Genomic DNA, 23,479 nt, shown 5'->3' on the forward strand with positions numbered 1-23,479 from the left:
GAGATAACTAAAACGTATCCCTTAGCTTAAACTAGTTAGACTTTGCTTAGGTCAATATTAAAATTAACAATAGAGAAACTTAAAATTAGACATTATTTATATTAATTTATATATATATATTAGTTAATTATCGATTAAAGTATGTATTGATTCCAACCCTATATATTTATTATTTTGGCAGCTCTGATATCACGTCATTAGTTGATTATGTTGGTAGCAAGATTTAGTGCAATACAATACTAGCGACATTTCTCATTATTTTGTATGGCACTCCCGTCTCTTGAACGTAGGTACGTAGTGCTTAAATTCTCTTTGCACTACACATGTCACATATGACATTGACGGATTCTTATGTCCCTAATCAGTTATTCACTTGTATTGTTGTACCTATTATTTGCAATTGCAAATACTTTGCCGAAACCCTAAACTCTAAAATTTATTCTTGTTTATTTCACCTTTGTGGCATAATTTAATTGTTCTTTATTATCTTTTAGTATCATCAGAGTGAATTTGTCAAAAGATGGAGAAACCTACAATAATTATAGATCAGCCTCCTCCATATTCTGCCTCTGTACCTCAAGGTAAATAAAAGTAATACGTGTTATTTACACTAATTATAATTAAACTTTAGGCTTATATAGTTTCACCTCCTGTACAACTTTATTGCATCACGCTACATTTAACTTAGTAAGTTAATCTGAGCTGGAATTGACTTCGATTTGAAATTTATTCTAAAATTGGATTACTGTAGAAACAAAAAAGGAAAAGAAAGAAATCCTTGTTTGACTCATATTAGTATCCTTTTGGAATGTAACCGGATATTTGCTAGAAAATTATATTAAATATTGATGATTCATTGTTGCTCAATGTTATAACTTAGCAATTGATAAGAGATCAGTAATGACATAGAATATAGTTCTAGAATAATTTTATGAGTTGATGGAAAATATCTTCACAATGATTAGTTTTGTGTAATTTCAGTTAAAAAGCATATAAACAATTGCATATTATTTTTAGGTATTGAATTCACTGATTAACAACATCACTAAAAAGATAACACTTCTTTAGTATAAAATTAAAACAAACAATGTGTTATCTAAAATTAACTAACAATTATAAACAATCATAATCTCCTTAAACTCATTTTATGACAGTGCTTCAGAAAGTTAAGTAAATAGATAAATAAATACTAATTTTTTTTTACAAGATCTTATTGTTGGATGTTCGAGAGATGAACATAGTATGGTCATTGCATCTTGCAATGTGTGTTTGTGCAATTGGTGTGGACTACCAATGTATAATTGGCAGGTGCCAAAATTTCCAACATTAGTTGCTTACATTATTATCATTAACACCTTCATCTTGCAATTGAATATATTTTTCAGAGTGATTCTTAGTCTTATTGAAATGGATAAACAATCTATTTTGATTTTGATGCTTGTTTCAGAGCAACTATTTAGTCCATCATAACTTAGGTAGTATAAGCTTTAGTGGTGAATAGTACAACCTCAATCTTATTTTAAGTAGTATTGTAATATTGCAGATATCTACTTCCACCAGTATTGGCTAACTATATATGTTAACTTCATAGACATCAATGTTCTATAATGCCAGTCTGATAAAATTGCTTTGTTTGATATTGGGAAACATTTTTTTCAATCAGTACTTCTTTTGATTCTACCAAAAAATTGTTTTAATGTTATTTTTTTGTGTCTCACTTGTAATACATAGTAGAGTATTACATACAAGCATTGATGTAGTTGATGTCAAGCAAGGAATTCACATAATGCTTAAATCCTGAAATATTCTGCATGTATTACTTACTATTAATGACTGATGGTCTGTGATGTTAAAATTAAAGTTTAATGTTCAAATGAGCTGATGTGTCCACACATATATTGCAATGATCAATAAAGAGCCGCTGCTGATTTTTTGTGTGCCATAGTGCATTTCTGCAGTACTGATTTAAGAAGAAGATTCCTGTAATCTGTTATTCATGACATCCATAGTATGCCATTGCATCTTGCAGTACAGTGTGGAATGGCAACATAATATGAAGATGGCAAAACGAATAAAAGTATTTTTATTCTTGTTATTCTTGGTGATTTCCTTGGTCATTTGATTAAAAGGAGAAATTATTTGTCCAAGATAAACATATTCATTAACACACTTGGTTAGTATCTCATCACATTTGACTCCTCTCTGTTCTGAGTTGGTCATATATTTGTCATTTCTAGGTTCATCTTAAATCTTTAATATTTTGGCTCGCTTGGCAAGCTGTTGTATCATAATTTCGAGTTTTTGGGGATCTTCTTCTAACAGAACAATGTCGTCAGCAAACCTGAGATTATGTGGTCGTCAACCTATAATATTTGCAGTAATAAACAAAGGTTGCGGAAGATAAATAGGTTTTTGGTATTCATTATATTTCTGTAGGAGTTGTTTCACTGTATGGATATGGTCAATAGTTCTAAAGTTTTTCCTAAATCTCTCGCTTGCTCAATTGGTTGGTTTTCATCTATTTTTTTTCGAAAATCACTCCGATATAACTTTAGCAAAAACTTTGTAGATGTTTGACATCAAACTAATTGGGCTATAATTGCTTATCTCGTAGGTTACACTTAGACCTCCATTTGAGGAATACGACATTTTTCACGCCTTTTTAGAATATAATTAATGTAATCTGATATTGCATGACTTGATTGGTTTTTTACATTTTCCTGATATACGCAATAAGCGTGATATTATTCACGGATCTTCTTCTCTCTTTTTTTTCATTTCTAGTTGAATTATCAAATAAATAAATATAAGATACTATAATAAATATTGAAAATATTATATGTATCAAAAATTCCCCATATATATTTTTATATCAAGAAGTCTGCTTTATTTTTAATTGCTACACGGTAATTAACATTGTTTGAAATTGTAAATTAACGCGCCCGTCTATTGACGATAATATCTGTCCGGCATCCTATTACGAAAATCGAAATACGAAGTTTCGTTTGACGGATCGTACATTTTCCTGTTAGAAAAGTGTTTCGGATCCGAAGATCGAAACTAAGTTCGCGATTGGACATTTTGTCTTTCGTTTACATTAATCCCAAATTTAATTATGTCTATGGTTCGAAAATTCGGCTGTCGATTTTGGTAATAGACCATCAGGGCCTAACGCTTTTTCGTTACGTGATATGTACTGCCAGTTATTAATGTTAAATTGATTAATGTAAGCCGTGTAAAAGAACTCTGTCCCAAATATTTTATGTGATCACCGTCGTCTATTAGACAATTGGGAACGACAATCGAATCTATTTAATCTTGGAATACTACACACACCACAAGCTAACAGCAGACAGCAGTATTCCAAGGTAGGGGTAGGAGTTCCTATACGTGTCATCCGCACTTCTCGGCTATTAATTTTCATGTAAATCCGCACATTGTGAATGGTGGTTTCCGATGTGGAAAAATAAGTAATGATCCAACGAGTATCAAATCCGAAATCGAATCATAATACATAACAATGGGGACTAGCAACCATGGTCATGAAATAAATTAAAAAAAAACCATTACTAATGGTTTTTTTGTTTAGTTAAAAATTGTATGTTTCAGGTCAGCAAAGTAATCCATACAATCAACCACCGCCAGGCCCTCAGGCACCTCAAGCAGGACAGTATCCTCCTCCTCCCCCAGGGTACACGCCTTATAACGCACCACCACCCGGACCCACATACTTGCCAAACTACGGCGCCACAAACGTCATTATAACACCACCAATCATCGCAGTCGGAGCTTGCCCTGCCTGTCGCATCGGCATCCTCGAAGATGATTTCACATGCCTCGGAATTCTGTGTGCCATCCTTTTCTTCCCACTTGGAATCCTGTGCTGTCTCGCTCTTAAAAACCGAAGGTGCTCAAACTGCGGCGCCATGTTTGGATAGAGTGGGTATATTTTTCACTTTACAAATGCGATTTCCACAATGATAGCGTCCACTGTAATTTATAAGACTTAAATACAGAGTTACTTGATAAGTGTAATCTGTGTGACAGTTATGACTGAAAAATTACTTCTCAAACAAAAAACTTGATGTTCAAAACTTTTATGGTTATCTATAGCGAATATCACCCTAGTCTTGAAAACAAAAGGTGCCAGAGCATACGAAAAATGTCAATTAGGAAATTTAAGAGAACTTTAAACAATTTTTGAAGGTTTACTTTATTTTTTAGGTGACACAATACGACTAGCGTGTTATCTCTGCTTATGCCAAAGCGTAAGCTTTAATTACTTCATCATTAACCGGTGTATGGTTTTGTTCTTTTTTTTTTACTGTCGTTAGATATAAAAATGTATTCCGTATCAAAGCAGCTACGGTGTTAGCATCATACATTGATAATGTAAGGGAGGTTTTAACTGCTATAAAGTGAAACTTATTGTTTTTTTTTTTAATTTAGAAAATCTTTATTGACTTTGTGCAATATTGATTTATTCTGTGAAATCAGTGACAGTTCTCCATTTTATTTTATTAAATCTATCCATAGAGAATGATCAATTGAGAATGTTATTAAAATAATATGGATATTATTTAATTACAAAAGGGATAAGTTCTGCTTCATAATTTTTAAAAATAAATTATGTTACTGGCCAAAAATATTATAAAAGGAAGTAAGTTCCTTCTAAAATGAAATTATTTTTATTATAATAGTTGCCTATTTTTTTTTAAAGTAATGGTATTAGATTTAGAGAAATAGTTATGAAATGCAATAAATAGTTCTTCCTTGTAGTAAGAAAACACTAGCACTCAAATATTATAATGTCTCAAAATAAGTTATGATATAATATATAAATTCAATTTGAATGTCAGCTATTTTACATTAATTGAACGTAATTCCAGAAAAACATTCCAAACCACAATCATGTCAAAATTATTTGATTCATATTAACGGACTCACAAAAAATGGCAGCCCTACTGTCACTCTTTAAATGACATCATGACATAGTAGACCAACCCACATGTATGGAATACACTGATATTGATTAAACTTTAAACACGAATTCCTTAAAATGTGATGTTTGTGGCTTGGAACGTTTTTCAGGAACTACATCCAATTGAACAATGTTCCTACATAAGAAACAGTTAACAGAAAAATTATAACATCTTACATTTGAGCCTTGAAATACTGTCTGCCATTTCAATCATAAGAAAAATTAAGGTTAGAATAATAATTGTAAGTTTAGATTAGGATCTCCTTTGTTCCCATACTTTGAATAATTCTTTCGTTATAATTAAGTGTTAACAACATGAATGTATTCCAATATTCTAAAGAATTAACATCTTAAATTACTGTTTTATATAAATTTACAAGAATCACTGTGACACATTAATTCTAAAAACATACCCAGAACTTATACACTTAAGATTGTAATTACGTTAACATATTTTACGTTTCCTTTAAGTAGTAACGTTAATATATTTTACATTTTCTTTAATTATTTTGAATTAAACTGTACCAATGTCAAACATTCGCTGCCCGCGGGGAGTTATGTGACGTGTCAGCGTTCTATTTTGCAGTTGTGGGCTTCTCGGGTCCTATAGTAACTCTTGAAGGCGAGTGTTTCACATTAGTATAACTAATTGTAGTCTACTCGTCTTGGGTCTTATTCTATAACAATATCCCTGCCTTCCATGTACTGACAAAGGTAAGATAAAGACTATGGGCCTTACAAATAAACTTGGTATAAAGTTATACTTGAGAATAAACCAAGAATATTCAAAATGTTGACGATATCGCTGACAACACTGTCAGTAAAATTCTGAAGTTTTCAGTATGGCAGGCAACCTTGCAAATAAACGCGGGAAACGTTATACGTCCGAGAAAACCGATCACAAGCAAAAATATCTATTTGCAAACATTTCGCATACTCTTGGTTTATTTATTAATAACACAGGTTGGGTTCAAAGTTTGAGTTACTTAAACATTTAAAGCTGTTTAAGTGTGAGGAAAAACTCACACAATAATAAAATTATTATGGCAGCTTATATTACGTTTTAGAATTTGGCCCTATTGTTATTGAGGAAGTAGAGAAAATAAAACAGGTTTTAAATAAAGGTGCCTCATATATTGTCTTTATTATTATATTGTTAAAATATAAAGAAATTATAATTATTATGTACGTAATGTAAATTTTTAAATAAACTTATTATATAATATATATTGAGAGTTTCATTTTGATGAAATAATTTTTTAAGAGTAGTCATTGACGTACTATAAACAACTACACTCCCAATCGCCTAGTAAAAGGTCGTCGAAAATGTCCAAGCGGCGATAACATTAACTTTTACAGATAGCAAAAACCATTCATTCAAAATAACACCTTATTTCGTGGCAGTAATATTCAAAGTCTATGAACGAAAACTCATGTTAACTTATACAGATACCATTAAATCATTCAGTCATATTATATAACGGTAGTTTTCCGACACTTTGCGTCTCAATAAAATATTTTAAATATGCCGTCGTGCGTTGTGAAAAAGTAAAAACGATTCTATATAATAGTATTTGTGGCCATATATGATTATTTAAGGGAGAAAAAATTGTGTAACTAGTATCCCCCGTAACCGCACATACACTAGCATAACGGTGCTTCACTTGCTAATATCACGGCGCGGAGTCCTTTTTTTACTCGTCCATACTATACTTTATGTACACCCCGAAAAGAGTCCTCTAGAAGACTGAAAGTTAGCTTACTGCTAACATTAAAACAGTCGGTCCTAGAAGTAACCTAATATCATCGATTATATTACTGATTATATATATATATACAAATAAACTAAATATTAACGAAATAATTATTTATTTTTAGTAGCAATTTACATTTTGTTTAGTGCATTTATTAAAATTCACTCGAACATTATGTTCTTTTGCACTGGCACCGATTAAAATATCCGGCGGTGTGCTGTCAAAACTTAATCGCTAATTTTTTCAAGAAAAATGGCGGGGATTCGAATAACCTACTTTTTACGGCTCGCGACGTTCTGGTTGTGTGGAACGCGTGTAAACGAAAATGTTCTTTTTTTGAAATTATTAAATTAATTATTATAATATAAGTATTTAAAGAGGATTTAAAGCATGGGTGTAGATAAATAAAATTAACTATTCAATGTTTGTACCTTCGTTACTTTTAGTTTTATTTATTTAGAGCATTAGTAAGAAGACCATCAGCTCAAACCAAAATACAATAAACGAAGAATATTTAAATCATTTTTCGGTAAATTTGTGGCTTTATCCATACTTACATGTTTTTAACACAGTCTGAATTAAAATCTTTTATTATTTCTAAAAAACTACGACGAAAAGAAAGCTTTAATTTTTTTTTCAACAATAATCCATATTACTACCGATAGTAAATAAAATTTGGATCAATGCCAGCTTATAGAAAAAAACACACGTTAATTTTCTGCCACTGAGTTGGTATTCTACGCATCACGCGAAAGCAGTACTCGGTGAGCGATTGAGAGTGCTCGATGAGCATTAGGATGCCGCATAATGCGCTCTGGTCCTGTAATTGGAAAACCGTCAATATATCCGCTGTGTTTCGTCTGATCTGCGGGCAACAAACAAACGAAAGCACGGGTTTCTAATAGACTACTCCAAGGCGGCACTGGGAAGTTTTGAGGAATGCGTCCCTCACTATCAAAGTACGTCTAGCACCTGTGTAGTGTGTCTAATGATGAATGCCCGCCTCTCCCGGTGGCAGATATGCCAGAATTGACACATGACAATTCGAGCTATTCTGTGGAATCTTTTATTCGGCGATGTATATGCTTCTACAATATGATCCCAGAAAATGTACAAAACAAATGTGTTACGAAATTTAAAAGAATTGTTAAAAAACGTTTGTGTGGGAAAGGTTACTATAGCATAAACGATTTTCTTAATGATACCACAGACTGGGAATGCAGCGAACACCCTCAGGGTCTTTAATTATAAATGTTTATTGTACGATATTACATGGTGATCCATATTTTTTATAAAAAAAAGCCCGCTGCCTTTCTTGCGTCCGTTCTTCTCAGGTGCGAGGAAGTCTATTTTGAATGGGTGGTAGTTTTTGATTTTGAATCCTATTTTGAATAAAAATATTTGAATTTGAATCAATTACCTACTGGCTACTGTTTTCCCAAACCGATACAACTCAGGGATCTTCAAGAATAGAGCAAACTCCTTCCTTAAAAGCGGGCAACGCATCTTTTAACCCCAGGTGTTGCGGATGTCCATGGGGAGTTGCCTCACCAATACCCATCACGGGAGTCTCTTGCCCGCTTGCCCCGCATATAAAAAAATGAGCAAGCTGGAACTTAAGCCATGCTTCATCAAACTTCTGTTTTTTCTCTCTATTTTTTAAGAAAAGGACCATTACTAAAGCTTTGGATGGAAAATGTTTCTCTTCAGCATCATCTCCAGACGTGCCTGTCTGGAGTTTACTCACTATAATATTATATTTAATTTAAAGCGGCGGCCATATTGGATTTCATAAATGATCCCAAACTATATTCTATCCGAGATTCTTAAAAACCATGTGTATTTGTATTTATACATTGTATGTATGCCACTCAAAAAAATTAAAGAAATAAATATGTTTACGGACTGTTTATTGTCAGTGTAATGTAATATACATTCACAAAAATCATTACTTTTTTGTTCAAAATAGTGATTTTCAACTCTGGAAATAAGGAATAACTTATAACTAACCGAATATTTCAGCCATATGTAATGTTTCAAGAGCGCAAAAAAGAATAGGTATTTCGAGAGGTTCTTCTCTATCACCTTTTGTTTCCGAAGTGGTGGTAGTTCTTTTTTAATTTACGTCAAAGAGTATTAGAGAGAATAAATTTTGCGAAATTAAATGCCGTTTATATTATTGTGATGTTAACTTTGCCGGCCATCATGTCTTTCAAAATAAAGGTAGTAAAGTAAAGCGACACTTAGGCAAATCTTGGTTTTCTCCATATAATTTCCAATGCAGGGTCTAACTCAAAGGATATACATTTTTTAATATAGATTAGGGTAAACTTCAAACTACATAGTGTTTTATATTTTTTACGATGTTCATGAGCGAATCCAACTTGTACTTGGCTGGTTATGAATGTTTTGTAAAAAAAAAAAAATTAAATTGGCATCGCGGACATTTTGGAAGCCGCCATCTTGTTTTTAATAATTTGTTGTTATAGCGGCAATAGTAATAAAAACACACACTGTCAATATATGTACTGTCCTTATAAATTTTGCAGTTATGAGATAAATTTTGCTGACAGACGGATGGATCGTCGGACAGCGGAGTCCTAGTAATAGGAACCTTTTGGTTACGGAATTCCTTAAATTAGTAAAGACAGACTGATTTGGTACTTTATTTATTGAAGGGTTTGAAATTGTTAGTAGTTAGGTATAATTATTTAACCGTTGCGATTTAAAAACGTAAATTTGTTCAAAGTAACCGCCTCTTGCACCGCTGTATTTAGGCGCATAATTGTAAATTAAATGTCTTTGTTCCTCCATTTCATCCGCAAATGAATGCGTGTTCTTTCTACTCTCATTCACGAAGAAATCCATGAAGTGACGGTTTGCCCGGACGGCGTTCCACGTGTGGGGGTAGTTTTCAGACGCTCGCCATTCAAACGCAATTTTCTCTGGATGAAATTGAATCCCATAGAATGGATATCTATAAAAATTCAACATATTAAACATACTTTTTCATCTATTACATTAGTTTAAAGGGTACAGGTAGAGCTACATATTACATATCATTCTATGTTTTTAAAATCTTAAATCTATCTCGACATGCTAATAATATTAAAGCACAACATGTCTTTGTCTGTCCGTTAGTATGACTATTTAGGTCCGTGATAGTGATATACGGTTGACCGCAGCGGTTAACCGGTCCGGTTGGCTATATCTATGAGGATGTATTAGTTATTGACGCGGTTGGCCGTGCAGTAGAGAGAAGTTTACGACCGCATTACTCATAGCACTATGACCATACATTATTTTTCTGGTGTTTGTTAATTGGACATGTTTTAGATTGGAATTATAAATGACCTACGTGCGTGAAAAAACCAAATAATGCCAATGCACCTGCATAATCTCCAATAATACTTCTCGTATTTCATAATAAAATTTCTACGAATGCTTTGCACAGCAGTTATTTGCGCATTGTATGAGAGCAGGAAAAGCACCTCTCACTCATATCCACTCTAGCAGCACTCTAGCAATGGAAGGAGCTTGTTCTTATGCCTTTTTTATGGGTATTATTTTACATGTTCAAAATTAAATGGGAAATCATCAGGAATTACATAAATTAATGGTATAAAACACAATCTACTGCGAAGCTACTGTGTTGCAACCTATTAAAATCTCTGTTTCTCTTTTGTGACGACCCATATAGCTCAGTTGTTATTGACCCTGCATACTGAGCTAGAGGTTCCGGGTTCGGATCTCGGTAGGTGCAGGCCATTTATAAGATGAATATACTTAGATGATTGTTTCTGAGTCATGTATGTTTATATGTATGTTAAAGTAAGTATATTGTATTAAATATATCATTGTCGAGTACCCATAGTACAAGCTATGCCTAGTTTGGAGCAAAATTTGTGTAAGAGAGTGTCAATATTATATTATTATAATTCTGGATCCTAAGCTGTGCTGAAAGTAGACTCAAAATGTAAACACGACATTTTACCTTTTATCGAGAAGACTGGTCGTAGTTAAAAAAATATTTCAATTTTATGAAGTTCATGCCCCAAACCAAGTTCTTCGAATGTAAAGATACGTATTTTTGCTAAAATTAATACATATATTTAAACATTCATACGGCCTTACAAATAAAATTGGCATAAAGTGATAGCTAAGCATAAACCAAGAATATGTAAAATGTTTACAAATAGATATTTTGATAAAGAATGGTTTGTTCGGACGTACTCGTATAACGTTTCCCGCGTTTATTTGCAAGGCAGCTTGTCATTCGGAAAACTTCAGAATTATCATTGTATTGACAGTGTTGTCATCGATATTGTAAATATTTTGCATTTTATTTGTTTATCATCAGTTATAACTTTATACCAAGTTTATTTGTAAGGCCGATAGAAATGAATCTTCATAACCTGGATTTGTGGGGAAACCACAACATCATTGGAACACACAAACACATATGACGAAAACAAATGGCTAAGTTGTAGCTGACCAACACAATCTGTAAAGATAAAAAATTATGTCTTTACCTCTTATGCTCAATACTAGATATAAATCTTATTCCCTGGTCGTCGATGCCGTATGAAGATGTTTGCCAATGTTGTGTGAGATTATGAGATGTTAAATTCTGGAATACACAATAAATAATTATCGATCATACTCTTTTTCTTCTTCGTTGACTTCGAAAATAGGTTTGAATATGTGAGCCCACCCATTTCAGTCGAATAGGGTTAATGTTCAATAAGTTATTTTGAAATTCAATTTTGGATGGAAGTTAATATTTTCATTGATTTTAGCGATTTTAACAAAACAACTTAGGATTAAAACGCATAAAAATACTTAAAAACTCATGTTTCATTTCCTTATTTAGTTTTTTGAAGTTATACTTATTTTGACACGTTAGGGAAAAATTATCAGAGCTAATTTTTACGATGCGCGCACACACCGTCACGCAAATTCGACACCCTGATGTTAGCTGGTCAACTAGACCATTGATATTAATATACTTCAACTACCAAGCCTCTCATTGTGTCTACTGAATTACAACCAATGGATGAGAATTAAATAAATTTCAATATATTATTATAGTTTCAATTTATATACAAGTTTTAAAATAAAAAAATATTTCACTCTGATGAATTTAATGATATTTATTTATGCGTTATTTCACTATATTATTCGGTATAATAATATTTTCATTGGTTGTATTTAATACCTTCTTTATTACAATATTTTTTTTCCCAAACAGACGTAAAATAGAACGATGAATATTTTTTTAAGGAGTTTTATTTTATTACGCTAAAGAAGACTTCTTGCGTGCGTACACACACTTTTTTGACAATCATGTCTGAGGGATTTCCCACGTCAAATTATAATAATATGCAATTTATTTATTTTTCATAATCTTTTATAGAGTGAATGAGTGAAAGTGAATTAAATTCAACAATAATGGAATGTTATTAATGGGCGGGATTTCTTACTTCCAACAGTGCCCAATAGTCAAGATAACATAAAAATGTCGCAAGAGAATGCATGGTAGAGTGTAAATTTATTTTAAATTTCCTTGTTTCTTAACACACAACAGTGAAAACTGGGCTGAATCTGCGTCAACAAATATGTGGGCAGAAAGCTGGATGAAAATTTATAAACTGGAATCTCGTATGAATTTTTTTCCCCTTGATACTGTTTTCAGTAATGCACCTATTATTGACACAAAATAAATAAGGTATAACTCGTACAATTTCTACGTACGTATTGCATATTATTATCATAATACTTGTATGTACCTCGTCTACAATACAGAATTGATGCGCGTTCACAGTTACAGAATCATTTGCCAGGATTTCAATAATATCATCTGACGCGCCTTTAAACATTCTGCTGGTGCGAAAATCTGAAAAAATTTCATGATAATGTATTGTAAGTATTGTCCTAGTTTCCTTTTGTTAAACCATTCAGGTTGAATGGTTTCGTATTTCTTATATCATAAAAAAATATGAAGTATTTATATAAGTATTTGATATATTGATAAATTGATGTTTATTGAGATACAAAACCGAAATGGTTTTACTAAACGAAACTTTAATTATTTATAGAAATATAATATGCTCGATGTCTTTTTTTGATGCTCCTCATGTTCTAAGACGCCGCCTCCACGAGCGAGTAATATATTTGTTGGCCCGAAAATGAAAGCTTTGGCAGCTGTCACTCGCTTTGAAACCTTTCAACTTTTCTTTACGTCTTGTGTTACTGCCCACTGGTCATAAAATGGCGGCTACGCCTAGCGTTTGCACATGTATGTAGCTCTCGTGTTCCATTTTGCATATTTACACTACTAAATCTATCCTTTATGTTCTATGTTGTGACAAAATTAGATAACTAACTCTACGCGCAATTTCAACATGGTAAAAAATTGCAATACCTACATTAAAAAGTAGAGTTAGTAATTTAATTGCGTCAGAACATTATAAATGAATTTTATAATTTTGAGCTTATATATAGTTATTTTTGGGGCGAATCTCCAATGAGCCAGCTTTCTAATAGATAGCTCATAATGCGTAGAGAGGGCTCTCTTTTCCCTATTTATTATTATACTCTTTCCTTTTTTTTTTTTTTTTCGAGAGAAGTAAAATACATTTACGTATTGAAGACCCCGAAACGGGGCCCATATGTCGGGCTCGGGTGTAAACACCCCCTACCGACTAAAAACCTCCGCTGATAGCCCTGAAGGCTTTTACAGCGAAGCCTGGCGGGGGCCTTGGAGGCCGAAAATGTAGCTCACAGGCGCGGGGCGTCTCGAACCTCGGACCGCCTGCTCACTAGGCTGGATGGAGAGAAATTCACTAAAGATCTAATATATCTGTTAGTCCAGTGGACTCTAGGTTTGAAGAGACTTCGCACTCGCCGGCGAGTGCGGTGATATATGTATGTAAGTATGTGCGAGTGTATGTAAGTGTGTGACTATTTGTGTGTAGTGTTATTGTAGGTGTGTGATTTGTGATGTGAGTGTGAGTGGTGTTAAACGATTACAGGACGAGGACTATCTCGTCGGGCTTCTATCAAAGTGTTTGAATCGTATTATATTAGGTTGTGGTCGCTGGAAATTGTCAAAGTGACTAGTTGCAGCGGTTTGATGTACACGGCCGCGCCTACGTCTTCGAGGGCGGTGGGGTTGGTTTGGTGTCGGTGTTGGTGATGGTGTTGGTGTCGCGTTCGCGATCGTAATATAGTCGTCCGGATTGACTAGTACGTGTCGAGGTCGCGTCTGTTTGTTCAGACTGTGGTCTAGAAGAGTGTAAGCACATGCCTCCCTCACCAAGATATTAGGGTGCTCGGCCACCTTATCAAAGTAGCGTCGCGATATCTCCTTGAAATGTTGAGCGATGGTCGGCAGCTCGAGATCGCGATGGAGATCTACGTTACGAAGGAACCACGGCGCTCCGGTGGCCGTGCGCGTGAATCTATTCTGAACCACTTGCAAACGCCGCAAGTGGCTCGGCGGCGCGTGGGCAAACACGATGCTTGCGTACGACATAATGGGACGTACGATAGTCTTGTACAATGTCACCTTGTGTCTGAGCGGTAGTTTGCTTCGCTTGCACACAAGTGTATACAGGCGGCTAAGGACAAACCGGGCTCTATCGCAAACCGTGCTGATATGTTTTGCGAAATTCATGTTACTGTTAAACGTAACACCTAAATATTTATAATGTTGGGCCCACGGAAAAGGGGTCCCATATAATTTAACAATAGGTATAGGGGCCAAAGATTTTATTTTATTAGTATTGCCAAAGAGTACCGCTGCTCTTTGAGGGATTAGTTCATTAACGGCGGCGTGAAGCACTCTTATATGAGTCGCGAGGCGCCCCCAAGTGGCGCCATAATAAAGAGCCGTGTCGTCCGCATATTGTGCAATTTGCACTTTCTGAGGCTTCGGGAGGTCACTCGTGAAGAGTGAGAAGAGGGTCGGGGACAGAACTGAGCCCTGAGGCACTCCCGACCTGATGGATCGGGGCGTGGATAATGTGCCTTCTACTCGATAGCGGAAGCTTCGATCAGTAAGGTAGGCTCGTATGATGCGCACGAGCCTGTCTGGCATACCCAGTTCATACAGCTTAAAGATTAAGCCGTTATGCCATACCTTGTCGAAATCTTTCGCGACATCGAGAAATACGGCCGCTGTAACTGTACGGTATTGGATTCGTTTGAGAATATACTCAGTGAGTCGGTGGAGCGTGCATGCAACATGCCTTCACACGGCGATGCTAATGCTAATAATAAACTCTTTCCAATAAAACAATTGTATGAGTTTCGTTGGTGTAAACAGACAATTTCTTAACTTTTTTTTTCACAAAAATATTAAGTGAATTATTTTTTTATTTGAAGAACTAATATAATTAAGAAATTATTTCAATTGTACAGTATTTATCCTGTCTTATCATCATTTTAAAAGATGTGTCGTATTTAATGATAATGCTGTGATACTATTACGGGATAATCTTCGACTCGTGGAGGTACACAACAATAAAGAACAGATTCATCGCGATGCACTATGAATTTTTCAAGTGTCAAGAAGTACTTCAATGATTTCCTAGATGGCGTTAAATGCTTATACTTAATTTAGTTCAGGTAAGACAAAATCATACAAAGTTAACACAAAATTCATACAAATTGTTGGATGTACTACGATATAAATTTTTTGCTCGTTTAGTAGCTTACGATAAACAAATTACTGAATTTTATCTATTTCGGCGCTAATTACTCATTTTGGGGATTTTATTCTGTAATAACGTCATTCGATCGGAACTTAATAACCCACTAAAAGATAAACCTTAACGTAAAAACTAACCATGGCGCGGCTTCTAATACAAAATATATTTATTTGTTCTATATTCATATAATTATTACTTAACAAATATATATATATATCAGTATATGTATATAATTATATACAAATAACTCTGGTGAATTTAACTCTAACTGATCGCCCTTAATCGGCTCGAGTTGATTTTACCCGACGAGCGATACGGAGCCGAGCATGACAGTTGAATCTTATACAATACCAATAGCGTGATTAGCGCGCTTTAAGAAGTCCTCACTACAACAATGGAAATAGCATGATAAAGGCGTAGATCAGTAGTTAAATAGCCGCAGATACTTACCATCAGTAAAGTTAAGTCGTTGGTTTCCATAAGAATGACATTTAACTCTATTCTCCTTCTCTCCTCGGCCTGACGCAATGATAATCAATAACTCAAATCCCAGACACGTTCCAAATATTGGGAAGTAATCTCCATTATCATTCAATTCTTGCGCTATTTTATAAATATATTCGCCGGCATCTGCGTAGCCTTGACTCTGGTTGAAGTACGTGGCGCCGCCGGGAAATAACACTCTGTCATAGATAATATTATATTAATTATAACTCTCTGTCAACTAACTATTATTAATATTTAGCTGCTACTAAGCTACAATGACATGGTCGAATTTGGTCGGGCTGAACCATCGGACAAAATTATTATTATTACCGTCCCATACCAAGTACGACAGCGGACCATTTGGTGCGAGGCGTCCAAATCCGACCAAGTGTTTAGGCTTATGTATAAATGACGCAATTTGGACAACCATCGCTTTAAGGAGAGGATGCAAATGACCTACTTAAAGTTTATATATGCGTATTACTTCTTTAACTGGATTAAAAACACGTTTAATGTTTCTGTAACACACCATTAACTTGCATTGTATTATTCTGGTGATACTTGTAAGGGTGCTATGCTAAAGTAATAATAATATTGTACTGTTATGTTTGATCTGTGTGCAAATTTAATGTAAATCTGACATCTAATAGCATAGAGTTGGTGGTAACGCCAGTTGTTCAAATAACACATAACCTTTTCCTTAACCCCTTACACCTTTATCCTAGCAACTTAGCCGGTACAAGTTAATAATCGCGACATCTATGGTCGTATTCATATACATCGTAATATTAAATTATAAACCCAGGAAATCCTTATATTCCTGTAGATTCGCCGCCGTGAGATCGTAGTGTATTCTTCGTTAAGTGTCCCGCGAATATATAGTGGTTTGCCAGCACGCTCAGGCGAATATAGAAGGACCCAGTATCTTGCAGAAGAGGTGAGTACCGGTTATTCCCTTTACTCCAATGATTGCTGTTCTGTTCACCTGAGTACCCCTTTTATAATACAGTCCACTCTAAATTCCCTGGCGTAACCAGTTGGGACGGATACTTAGGTACGTTTTAACAGAGATACAGCTCCCATACCAAGAATTAAACTACCGTAAAACGCATTAAACAGCGCCAGTGGTGAGCAGTCAGAACTAACACATAATATTTTTTATTGAGTTTCAATCCAAACACCATAAGACCACGCGAGATAGTTCTCTGGTCATTGGTCAATGGTCAATCAATGCTATAAATCTTAAACCGTTATAAAGAATCTTTAATCGAATAAAGCTTGAAGTCGCTACTCAGTTATGTACAGTATAATACATGTGCCACGCAGCTATTGCGCGTTTTTTCGTTAGTTCTGAGGTCTGCTGCAACATTGGCTCAAACGCGATCAGATAATATAACATTGTCATGTTTAGCTACACCTCTGACGAGACGTCTTGATCATAACGAAAATATAACGTTGAACATTAGATAGCATTTGCATGCGAATATGCGTTGAGAATTCGAAATCGTTTTGAAATTAAAAATAATAGTCTACATGAGTGATAATTGGGCTTAATTTTGAACAATAAAACCTTTTTTAGATCATTCGTATTTAAAATTTATAGTAAATTACTAGCTGACTCAGCAAACGTTGTATTACCATGTAAAGTAATAAACAAAAATTCAATAATTAAAATTTTTGGGGTATAAAAAATAGATGACAACCGATTCTCAGATCTATCAAATATATTGCACATAAAATTTATCGTACTACAATAATCTTGCATCTCTATTACCTATCTGTGGATGGAATGGAATAATATTAAAATCGCGATACAATAATAGGCGTTGGTCATAGACGGGTGAAAATTTGAAAATGTATGTATTTTTTAATGCTGAATCAAAATAAAATAAAATAAAAAAATGTCAAAAAAATATATGTATTGTGTATATAAGAAAGATATCATTGTGTTTTCTGTTTATTTTCTGTGCATCGCAAATCCATTTAAATTTCCAAATGTATGAAGTTGGCGACATTGGGTCTCATACTAAGGAAGTTTCAGGGTACTTCCTCTTATTATAATTGTTTCTTTACATTAGTAGCGGAAAACTCAGAAAATTTAAATGATACGTACCCATTAATATGTCGTAAGATATGTTCATAGTAACTCCGAGGTTTACCAATCCTGAAATATAAAAGAAGATATAAAAAGGGAAATAGGAAGGTCAGGCTGGAAATTTCTGAATTCTCATATATAATGCCGTTTAGAATGTTAATGGTATATTTATTGTATTTTAATGTATATTCTTTGAAAATTTACACACTTTTGCATTCTTTGGAATTATTGTATAAAACAGTTATTCCAGTGTTTCTGAGGAATGGTCTCTTTGCACACGTCCACCACCTCTTAAGGACTTGAAGATCTCATATATTTCTTAGCTTATATCATTTTCAGATATAAAAAATAATAAGGTGCAAGGTCCGGACTATATGGTGGATGTTTCAACAGTTATATATTTCAGGCTTTCAAAGACCTATTCATTTTGATGACATGACAATTTTCGCATTCTATTTCTGCAGTTACTGTAATTTCAAGCACAACAGCTGTAGTGTAGGGTCCCGACTTTGCGAAATTCATGCAATAATTTATTTCTAAGGCTTCGCCTTTCCTTACTAACCTTTCCTCGCGTAGGAAAATCTCTAAAAAGCAATTAATTAGGCTGATTGCCTTTTTCTTTCAGATTCAAAAAATATGACCAGGTTTCGTAATCGGTGGAAAAATAATTTATGTACAGAAGATGACTGTCCTTCGTTATTTATCATTTATGGTACCTCTGCTACACGCAGTTTTTTGGTCATCTGGCAAAATCATTTGCATTTGGCTCATACCATTATCTTACACAGTACGAATTTGCTTACTTGTAATTTTTTATCAGATTCGATGTACTTTAGTTATTTCCATAGTAATATGTCCTATGTATACTGCTATGTGGAAGCGCTGCTGATATTAATATGTGTGTTGCAGAAGAGGGCTATTCGCGCTATTTGTAACCTAGGTCCTAAAGAATCATTGAGAGCAAAATTCAAATAAATTAATAATTTGACTGTTGCTTCTCAATATATTCTTGATAATGTAATGTATGTTCATAAACACATAAGTGAATTCGCTAAAAACTGTCATAACCATAATGTTAACACCAGAAACAGACATAAGCTTATAATGTCTACTACTCGGGTAAGTCGAGTTAGTAAGTCTTTTGTGGGGCGATGTATAATGCTTTTACAATAAGATCCCAGAAAATGTTCAAAACAAAAGAGTTACGTTATTCAAAAAAATTGTTGAAAATCGTTTGTGTGGTAAACGTATAACATAATGATACCACAAATTGGGAATGGAGCGACCGCCCTCAGGCTATTAAATAATAAGTTTAATTGTACAATGTTACTTTGTAAACATATTTTTTGATGAAAAAACAAAGCCCGCTGAGTTTGTTGCGCCCGTTCTTCTCAGGTCTGAGGCATTCATTTTGGAATGGGTGATAGTTTCGACTTTCAATAAGTGATGTCACATCATATTTTGAATAAAAATATTTGAATTTGGTATCACTATTAGTTTCGGTTAACTAACATTGAATTAAGTTCACGAAAATCCTCTAAAAGTCTGAGTTAACTGAACCAGAAATACACAGAGATACGAGATGAAGCTTATTCACCAAAATATGTCAGTTGAAGTCCTGGCAACTTTTTGTTGACTTCAGCCACAGCAAAATTTATGAAAAAAAAACATGGCGTTATCATGTGCTCAAATTTATCGCACTGCTCAATCAGAATTTTCAAAACAATGCCACAGTGTAAAAACGGAGCGTTCCAGTTTGAAATTCTTCATTCGATTAACCGTTATTTTTAAATTTAAATCGAGGAATATTATATTATTGAGAAATTTATTCTTTATATCCTTTTAAGTAAACCCTTTCATTTGATACCAATGTAATGAGGTTTCATTAATAATGTATAATACTGATAAATGAAACGTCGTTCATAATTCAATGCTTGTACAAAATTTCGTTTCAAAATTGTTGATTCTATATTAAGCTAATCCTGGATGGTTATCATAAAATCTGTTTATCAAATTATCTCGCATAAAATCTTTATTTATTTACAATGTGTGTGGATTGATGCATCTACTGTACTCAATAACTCTTGTGGTTTGTTTTTCATTAAATTAGATTTTTTTTAACTTACTCTTGTAAGTTATTGAGCGGTTGATGCTTTTTTTTGTGTCACTTTACATAGATTGTAATTAAAATGATACAGCTGTAAATTTTGATTTAAAAGAGTGGCAATAAGCTTCTTGCTACTTCTACTTACTCATTAAAGATCAAACTTTTCTTAAATGATGGTAAATGGTAAAAAAAAGGATTGTGTAGTTTTATGAAACCACGGTAAAAGTGAACCTTTTTTTCACATTATAGATATTTAACTAATTATTTTTGGAATAATATTCCATTAAGTTTATTAAATATCGCTTTATCAATCTTAATTTTATACTTGGAAAATTGGAATGTAATGGGAAATAATAAAAGTAGACTAAGTCTCCAACTAATATTTTTATTGAACTCTGTGTCTTAGCCCTGGCTAAAAATATTGATTGAAAAGGCTTACGTTAAACACTGACAAAAACAAACAAAATAGCGTGGATCACTGCCACAAATGAGTAATAGTCTATACACTACACGGTCAGCTGCTGCGAACTATAGGCGCCGCCCGACCGTCACGCGACATGCAACACACAGACGAAAAAGTTTGAGACGATGTAATAAAAGTTTCACATTAAAAAGTATAACTTGTGACATTCATAAGTTAGTCAGTTATTTAACACAGAAGAACAATGTAATTTTGTTTCGATTTTCATATACATAGATTGTTATTCATAGTCACACAATCATGTCAAATTTCAAGTTGAAGACAAATGTTTCAAAATGCTTTTATAAGATTTTATTTGCACAAATAGGTAGTTAATCCCATTAGATTATTAATATTATTATTAGATTACCCAGTAACAGTAAGAAAAATAAATGCTTGCACAAAATGTCAAGTAAAGGCTAGTGATTAAGTTCAAAAAAGTGTCAATGTTATGCTATAAAGGTCCTAAAGGTTAGGGATTCAGAATGACCTCTAGAAAATATATCTCGAGGATGTATCAGTACATAAAAAAATGCAAATGTTATTAAAAATTAAGAATAAAAAGACATTTTTTGGTTTTACCTTAATAAGTCTAATTTTCTTGAAATGTTCAGAAAAGAATTTCCAATAAAAGAACGTGAGTCCCCGAAATGTAAATTTATTTTTATAATGTTATTTTAACGCTAAAAATAGGCGCCCTGCCGCTCAAAAACCACATAAAATAATATTGAATATTAACTAATAATAATTTATTAAGTTAATCATGATAATTTTTTTACTTGAAAGAATAAATCACCGCCAAAAAAGTTTTAATTCAATCAATGGAATAGTTATACTATTGTTTATTTATTTTTCCATTTATTAGTTAATTATTTTGTGTATTATACAATTTTAAATTAGAAAAATCGTTTTTTTCTTCTATACCGGATATTTCATTGAAGATTAACATAATAACATAAGTATAGCGGTCAATTAATTCACAAGCATACTTATCAACACTTACGAAATTGGCACAACCCTAGCTCCTGACGACTCTGTATCTTTAACATACGAGGCTGCAATGTAACTCAAATAATTCACATTACGATATAAGTGTTGAACAGAAAACGTCTCTTGTGAAAGTACACCTATAATAGGACGGTTATTCACTATACTACCACTTGCCACAATACTTAAACACGAAGCAAATAATATAATTATCATTTTAAAATACAAATAAATGAAATATGATTTACGTCAACAGTTCACACGTCTTGAAACGTTCTATGACACACATTATCTTAAAGTATTTATTTATCAGTGTTTGAGAATAAACTGATATTAAACAGAAGTTATCACAATGATGACCGTTTAAAATACAATTGATTTTTATTGTTTTTATTATTTATTTATGTACATATGAGTATCTATAATAATTACTACCAAATATAACTGTAGGTTCGCTCTATATGCTTGACAAAATATAGGCTTATAACAGACTTTAAAATCTCAAAAGTATAAAATAACTTAATAGAGATCTAATTTAATACACCTCTTATACCTTTAATATTAATAAAATACTGTTATTTGTATGTGCTATGTATTGATAAGGTTTAGGTCGGTGCTTGCCCGTTTGGGCTGTTCAGTTCTAAGACCAAGCTATTCCGCTCAAAGTCACGCGAGGCGAGTGTAGGTACCTGCGCTTACATTTGACTTGGCACCGACTTCAATATAACCTTATTGCTTCCTAGTGACCTCATATACATATATAAAACAGCAACCAGTTCGCGTCTAGACACCAGGCATATTAATTGTTATCCATGGTATAAAACACTTCCGCAATATTAGTTTGTGAGTTGATAGCTATAAGGCCTGTTTTGTAAATATATAATTACAATAAAAAACTGTATTATAATAAATGTAATTTATATACAAGAATCTCTGCTCCTACTTGAACTATTTAAGAGTATTGTTGTAAATAAATAGTATTTCACTCTTGTATTTCAAAAAGTACTTATTAGTTTTTAACAACGCTAGTAAGTAACTAATTGCCGTTAGGACCGGACCGTCCGGATTAAGCGGGTCATGTCCGGACTTTTACGGCCTTACAAATAAACTTGGCATAAAGTTATAACTGATGATAAACAAAGAAAATGCAAAATGTTTACAATATCGTTGACAACACTGTCAATACAATGATAATTCTGAAGTTTTCCGAATGACAAGCTGCCTTGCAAATAAACGCGGGAATCGTTATTCGTCCGAACAAACCATTCGTAAGCAAAATGTCTATTTGTAAACATTTTACATATTCTTGGTTTATGCTTAGTTATAGCTTTATGAAAATATTATTTGTAAGGCCGTTAGACTCTAGTCCGGATTTTGTACGGCTCTGTGAGTTGTCCGGATTTTTATTTTAAACTACCTGACCCGGCAAACGTTCTTTTGCCATATAAATTATTTTTAGAGTTAGACCGTTTCTTGGCAACATTACTTTATTTTTGTAAAATAAAATAATTTAAATATTCTAAAATAAACGTAGCCTAAGTTACTCTTTATTACATCAGCTACCTGCCAATAAAAGTCCCGTCAAAATTGGTCCAGCGATTTCAAAGATTAACCGAAACAAACAGACAAATTGTAAAAAATGTTCTTTTGGTGTATGTACCGTATATTCATATACAATATGTAAAACGGTTATTTCAATATTACAAACTGACACTACAATTTTATTTATATGTATAGATAGGATGGAATATAGTAATAAAACAATATGTTATGGATCACTTGGCGTTGCGTAGAGAAGTCGCTTCATTGTGTGTCTTCTACCGCATTTATCACGGGGAGTGTTCCGAAGCGCTGTTTAACCTGATTCCTGCCGCCGAATTTCACCTTCGCACGAC

At 33.5% G+C, this 23,479-nt stretch overlaps 2 protein-coding genes across 2 annotated transcripts; one reads left to right on the top strand and one right to left on the bottom strand.

Moving 5' to 3' along the window:
- Positions 1 to 352: 352 nt before the first annotated feature.
- Positions 353 to 6,208, top strand: LOC126969070 (brain protein I3). The gene is made up of 2 exons (XM_050814376.1): positions 353 to 581; positions 3,610 to 6,208. The coding sequence occupies exons 1-2, from the start codon at positions 521 to 523 to the stop codon at positions 3,936 to 3,938; spliced, it is 390 nt and encodes a 129-aa protein (XP_050670333.1). The 5' UTR covers positions 353 to 520; the 3' UTR covers positions 3,939 to 6,208.
- Positions 6,209 to 9,388: 3,180 nt separating this feature from the next.
- LOC126968925 (gamma-glutamyl hydrolase A-like) lies at positions 9,389 to 21,851 on the bottom strand. The gene is made up of 6 exons (XM_050814132.1): positions 21,601 to 21,851; positions 18,049 to 18,099; positions 15,900 to 16,132; positions 12,525 to 12,631; positions 11,268 to 11,365; positions 9,389 to 9,712 (listed from the first exon to the last, which is right to left on the bottom strand). The coding sequence occupies exons 1-6, from the start codon at positions 21,798 to 21,800 to the stop codon at positions 9,433 to 9,435; spliced, it is 969 nt and encodes a 322-aa protein (XP_050670089.1). The 5' UTR covers positions 21,801 to 21,851; the 3' UTR covers positions 9,389 to 9,432.
- Positions 21,852 to 23,479: the final 1,628 nt, after the last annotated feature.

This window comes from Leptidea sinapis, chromosome 1, assembly GCF_905404315.1.
Source record: "Leptidea sinapis chromosome 1, ilLepSina1.1, whole genome shotgun sequence".
Lineage (NCBI taxonomy): Eukaryota > Metazoa > Arthropoda > Insecta > Lepidoptera > Pieridae > Leptidea > Leptidea sinapis.